The sequence below is a fragment of the Scyliorhinus canicula genome, chromosome 12, assembly GCF_902713615.1.
Source record: "Scyliorhinus canicula chromosome 12, sScyCan1.1, whole genome shotgun sequence".
NCBI lineage: Eukaryota > Metazoa > Chordata > Chondrichthyes > Carcharhiniformes > Scyliorhinidae > Scyliorhinus > Scyliorhinus canicula.
The window spans coordinates 163,638,028-163,644,027 of record NC_052157.1 but is presented as its reverse complement, the minus strand read 5'-3'; the positions used below and the strand labels follow the sequence as shown (position 1 = coordinate 163,644,027).

The window sequence follows — 6,000 nt, the reverse complement described above, 5'->3', positions numbered from 1 at the left end:
CCCCCCCCCCGACTCTTGCCCCCCCCCCCGACTCTTGCCCCCCCCCCCCCCCCCCCGACTCTTGCCCCCCCCGACTCTTGCCCCCCCCGACTCTTGCCCCCCCGCCCCCCCCCCGACTCTTGCCCCCCCGACTCTTGCCCCCCCGACTCTTGCCCCCCCCCGACTCTTGCCCCCCCCCGACTCTTGCCCCCCCCGACTCTTGCCCCCCCCCGACTCTTGCCCCCCCGACTCTTGCCCCCCCCCACTCTTGCCCCCCCCCGACTCTTGCCCCCCCCGACTCTTGCCCCCCCCCACTCTTGCCCCCCCCCCCACTCTTGCCCCCCCCCCCCACTCTTGCCCCCCCCCCCCCACTCTTTCCCCACCCCGAATGGAGAGAGTGGGGGCGTGCTGCACTGTCACTGTTGTCATCTGTGGATGTGGTTGTCGCTGGCACAGCCAGCATTTATTACCAATGTCTGAGTCCCTCGAGGAGGTGGTGGTGTGCTGCCTGCTGCAGTCCCTGTGATCTCGGTCCACCCACAGTGCTGTTCGCAGAATACCACAGTGCAGAAGAGGCCCATCGAGTCTGCACCGGCACATGAAAGACACCTGACCTGCTCACCTCATCCCAATTGCCAGCATTTTGCCCATAGCCTTGAATATTATGAGGTGCCAAGCACTGATCCAGGTACTTTTTAAAGGATGTGACGCATCCTTCCCCTTCCACCCTCCCAGGCAGTGCATTCCAGACCGTCACCACCCTCTGGGTATAAAGAATTTTCCTCAAATCCCCTCTGAACCTCCTGCCCCTCACTTTGAAGTTATGTCCCCATATAACTGACCCTTCAACTCAGGGGAACAACTGCTCCCTATTTACCCTGTCCATGCCCCTCATAATCTTCTACTCCTCGATCAGGTCGCCCCTCAGTCTTCTCTGCCCCAGAGAAAACATCCCAAGTGGGGAGGGTGTTCCAGGATTTCGACCCAACAACAGTAAACGACCAAAACACTTTCAAGTCAGGATGCTGTGTGACGTGGGTGGTACTGCTGCCATCCTTCCCTGTTCGAGCTCACAGGAGAGGTGGAGTGTGGTTTGAAGCCACCTTGATGAGTGGCTGCGGTTCATCCTGTGGATGCTGCTGTACAGTGTCCCAGTGGTGGGTGGCATTGAATGGCAGAGCAGGCGTGATGGGCCGAATGGTCTATTCCTGCTCCTGTTTCTTGTGTTATGGAGATTACAGTATCCTGTGTTGTGATCCTATTGAGATAGGCCACTGATTACAGCTGGTCTGGCTCCATTCTGAAATTTCTGTCTTCCAGGAATCGGCCAGAAGGTAAAGTGTTGGAAGCAGTCGGAGTGTTTGAAGCGCTCAAACAGCAGGGAAAATATGAAACCGGTCAGGTAAGAGATTGAGTTAGGCTACAAAGTGACTGCTGACCCTGCGAGTGGGGTGGGTTATCGACCATTCTTTGGTGGCGGGCGCGGACCCTCGTGGTGCCCCAGGGGTGGGGGCAGACCAATGCGGTTCCCGGGGGGGGGGCAGAGACTCACGGTGCCCTCTGAGGGGGGGGCATACCCTCGCGGTGCCCCGGGGTGGCGGGCAGACCCAAGCGGTGCCCCGGGGTGGCGGGCAGACCCTCACGGTGCCCCGGGGTGGCGGGCAGACCCAAGCGGTGCCCCGGGGTGGCGGGCAGACCCTCGCGGTGCCCCCTGGGTGGGGTGGTGGGCAGACCCTCGCGGTGCCCCGGGGTGGCGGGCAGACCCTCGCGGTGCCCCGGGGTGGCGGGAGCGGATCTCACGGTGCCCAGAGTGAATGCAACAGACCATCGGAGGGCACTCATCTCACCGATGGGACAGTTGCTGGGAGCTGCTCCTGGATAGGGAGCTACTGCTTTGGCTGTTTCAATCTTGGTCAGTCCTCACTGCTCCTGTACTGAGGTGACTCCAACCCAGAACTCACCGTGTGTTCTCGGCTGAAATCGCCTTCCCGCACTCAGTCTTGGGGTCTTGAAATCTGCCTGTCAGGTTTTGTGGCATTGAATGTTGGAGACGAGCATTTGCTGCTTGTGTGTTGTTTGATTTTGTACTGAATGAGCTGCTCTGTGTCCTTTCCCTGGTGTTCAGCTGAATGAGAGGGGCTTCCATCGAAACAGAAGATTCTGAGTACTTGACGGGGTGGCTGGGAGGAGAAGTCAGAGTAACATTTCACAGTCTTGGGATCGGATGTTCATTCGAACTCGGATGAGAAATGTACTCCCTCTGGAAGTTGTAAATCTTTGGAATTCTGTCTCCTGGGTGGGGTCTGTGGATTCTCAGTCAGTATAATCAAGGCTGATGTAGATAGATATTTGGATACTCTGGGAAATTGAAGCATTCGGCGATCAAGCAGGGAAGTGGAGTTGATGTCTAGGATCACCCATGACCATGTTGAACGATGGACGAGGCTCAAGCGGCTGAATGGCCTATTCCTCTATCTCTTATACTGTTACCCTCAGGCTAGATTGTAGCTCTGGGTGATGGCTGCAATGGTGTAGCTCTGGGTGGTGGCTGCAGTGGTGTAGCTCTGGGTGATGGCTGCAGTGGTGTAGCTCTGGGTGATGGCTGCAGTGGTGTAGCTCTGGGTGATGGCTGCAGTGGTGTAGCTCTGGGTGATGGCTGCAGTGGTGTAGCTCTGGGTGATGGCTGCAATGGTGTAGCTCTGGGTGATGGCTGCAGTGGTGTAGCTCTGGGGCTGCAATGGTGTAGCTCTGGGTGGTGGCTGCAGTGGTGTAGCTCTGGGTGATGGTTGCAGTGGTGTAGCTCTGGGTGATGGCTGCAGTGGTGTAGCTCTGGGTGATGGCTGCAGTGGTGTAGCTCTGGGTGATGGCTGCAGTGGTGTAGCTCTGGGTGATGGCTGCAGTGGTGTAGCTCTGGGGCTGCAATGGTGTAGCTCTGGGTGGTGGCTGCAGTGGTGTAGCTCTGGGTGATGGCTGCAGTGGTGTAGCTCTGGGTGATGGCTGCAGTGGTGTAGCTCTGGGTGATGGCTGCAGTGGTGTAGCTCTGGGTGATGGCTGCAGTGGTGTAGCTCTGGGTGATGGCTGCAGTGGTGTAGCTCTGGGTGATGGCTGCAGTGGTGTAGCTCTGGGTGATGGCTGCAGTGGTGTAGCTCTGGGTGATGGCTGCAGTGGTGTAGCTCTGGGTGATGGCTGCAGTGGTGTAGCTCTGGGTGATGGCTGCAATGGTGTAGCTCTGGGTGATGGCTGCAGTGGTGTAGCTCTGGGGCTGCAATGGTGTAGCTCTGGGTGATGGCTGCAGTGGTGTAGCTCTGGGTGATGGCTGCAATGGTGTAGCTCTGGGTGATGGTTGCAGTGGTGTAGCTCTGGGTGATGGCTGCAGTGGTGTAGCTCTGGGTGATGGCTGCAGTGGTGTAGCTCTGGGTGATGGCTGCAGTGGTGTAGTGTTATCCTGGATTACTGGAGCAGTCCCTGACCTTTCCTTGTCCTCTCCTTGTAGCTATTTCTGCATAGCGTATTTGGTTACCGAGGGATAGTCCTATTCCCCTGGCATGCCAGGCTGTATGACCGCGATGTGGCATCTTGCAGCTCTGACAGGTAAGGAATGAATTTCCTCAACAATCCCTCGCTTTTACTGCCTTTATCTTGCTCATAAACGTAAAGATTAAAGCTGGTGCATGCTTGATTGGGGTTCTGACGTGATTCTCTGTGGTTTTCATTACATTGTATTTCTCTGTTCAGCTGCCTACAATTTCACCGGATTGTGTCATTTTATCCACACTCTGGGAGTTATATGGCATCATTGTTATGTATAAACATTGAACTTACCCCTGGGTGTTAGATTTGTAGGCTTGACTCAGTGTTTTGAAATTCAGGATGGCTCAGTGAAATTGCACTTTCAATAACTTGACCAATAGATAGAGCATTCTGGGTTCTGGCTCTGACCTGTATTAGGGTTGGCTGCTGTGGGACATGATGGTGACAACATTGACACCCCCGGGCTCAGCTGGTTAAGGTAGAGAGTAGCAGGACCATTGAAAACAGGAATGTTGTAGGTTCGACCATGTTCTGTGGCAGTTAGTGGAGGATGTGCTTTGAATGATGCCCTTGGTGTTGTGTCACAGCAATGAGTGACCACCTTCAGGTGGGAGGAGAAACTGTGGAAGGGTGGGCTCCAGGGTGGGCTGAGAGCTTGGGTATGGGGCAGCACACAGCCCAGTCTGTGTATATGCAGCATGGAGTATCGGGGGAGGGCGTTCAGGTGATGCGCTAACGGCATTTCAATGGCGCGCGACGCATTGATGCCATTTCGGAGGGGGCGATGCCTGCGTCAGACAGGATCCGTCCAATCGCCATTTACGAAACCGCGGTCTGGGAACGGTGAATCCCACCCAGGATTTCTGCTGAAGGAATGCCAGCTGATGCAGAGAATCCAGCAGGAATTCTGAGCACTGGTGTCTGTGATCCTGTTACTGAGATTCATCATTGTTTTAGGGGTATAAGGTCGTTTTCTTTTTTTTAATATAAATTTAGAATACCCAATTAATTTTTTCCAATTAAGGGGCAATTTAGCGTGGCCAATCCACCTAGCCTGCACATCTTTAGGTTGCGGGGGCAAAACCCACGCAAACACGAGGAGAATGTGCAAACTCCACACGGACAGTGACCCAGAGCCGGGATCGAACCTGGGACCTCGGCACCATGAGGCAGCAGAGCTAACCACTGCGCTACGTGCTGTCCCCAAGGTCCTTTTCTAATTACTTTCACCAGGTTTACCATTGTTTTGGAATACTTTTCCCATATTTACCAGTCTCTGACTCACTGTTGGATCTGTCTGATAATCCTCTGCCTCGTTTGATCAGAGCTGTGCTGTGGAGGTATAACCCTACAACTACTTGCTGTTGAAGTGGAAGCAGGCAGTGTCTTGAGTTTAATATTCTCCAGCCGCATGCTGCAAATGATGAATTAACCTTGTCTCTCTCTCTCTCAGTAAAACAGAAAGCTCAGGGAATCAAGGTTCCAAAGAGGTGAAAGGCAAAACTCACACCTACTACCAGGTGCTGATCGACACCAGGGACTGCCCTCATATAGTAAGTGTGAGCACCTGTACATCAGCAATGGGAGACAGTGGAGGGGATTACTTATCCAGGACTGTTCTGCCAGGGGTTTGTGTGTGGGAAGGTACATTCTGAGAAGGGTAACAGAATCCCCAGAATGATGGGAAATTTCCAGAATATTCTCAACTGCAGGAAATTCTTCTCATGATGTCTGGGCTCCAAGTGGATGGCTTTTGTGAGGCATAAAACAAAGAATTGTGAGAGGTTTTTCCTGAACAAGATACTTCACGTTAATATATAAATCATTCCATCACTCCTGATGTCTCAGTGCACAGAAAGGCACTGGCCAATGGAACTGTGGCACAGAGACAAGAGAGATCCCAGGGATGGGTCAGTTTGAGTCTGTTGTTGATCCCGGTTCAGTGTGCCCTGCTCAGTACTGGTGTACAGAGTAGGTAAGGCTTGGATCGGATGGTCCGTGCACGGTGGATTATACAAAGATGTGTCCTCACTGGGTTTAAACAGACTGACACTAGGGAGCGAGCAAGCAGTATCTGAGGAGCTGTAGATCAGTGCCTGAAGGGAGAGGAAGGGAATCTGGTGGGGTTGGGTGGGAATTAATGCTGCAGGGAGATTTGTGGTGTTGGGGAAATATGGGAACTAGGGTGGGGGATGTATTGTGTATGGGAGGAAATTAGTCCATGTTAGATTCAGTTTGCAACACAATACAGTGGGCAGTCCTAATTAACAGAGGGGCAATTACTATTTTTCCTTTGTTGCATTCAGCTGATGTTGGGCCAGAGTTAATAATCTTTGATAGTAACAGTAAACTGAATCCTAGTGATTGAATGTGTATTTTTCTGTTGTAGTCTCAGAGGTCACAGACTGAGGCAGTGACCTTTCTCGCTAATCATGATGACAGCAGAGCCCTTTATGCAATTCCAGGTAAAATGACAATCTTTTCTTTGTG

General features: G+C 53.4%; 1 protein-coding gene across 1 annotated transcript in view; it reads left to right on the top strand.

The window, feature by feature from the left end:
• Window positions 1–643: 643 nt before the first annotated feature.
• Window positions 644–6,000, top strand: part of poldip2 (polymerase (DNA-directed), delta interacting protein 2) — a 57,924-nt gene continuing 52,567 nt past the window's right edge. Inside the window, exons 1-5 of the mRNA XM_038813134.1 lie at window positions 644–667; window positions 1,250–1,381; window positions 3,473–3,570; window positions 4,964–5,063; window positions 5,900–5,975. Of these exons, the coding sequence (XP_038669062.1) occupies window positions 644–667; window positions 1,250–1,381; window positions 3,473–3,570; window positions 4,964–5,063; window positions 5,900–5,975 (430 nt within the window). The remainder of the gene's footprint in view (window positions 668–1,249; window positions 1,382–3,472; window positions 3,571–4,963; window positions 5,064–5,899; window positions 5,976–6,000) is intronic.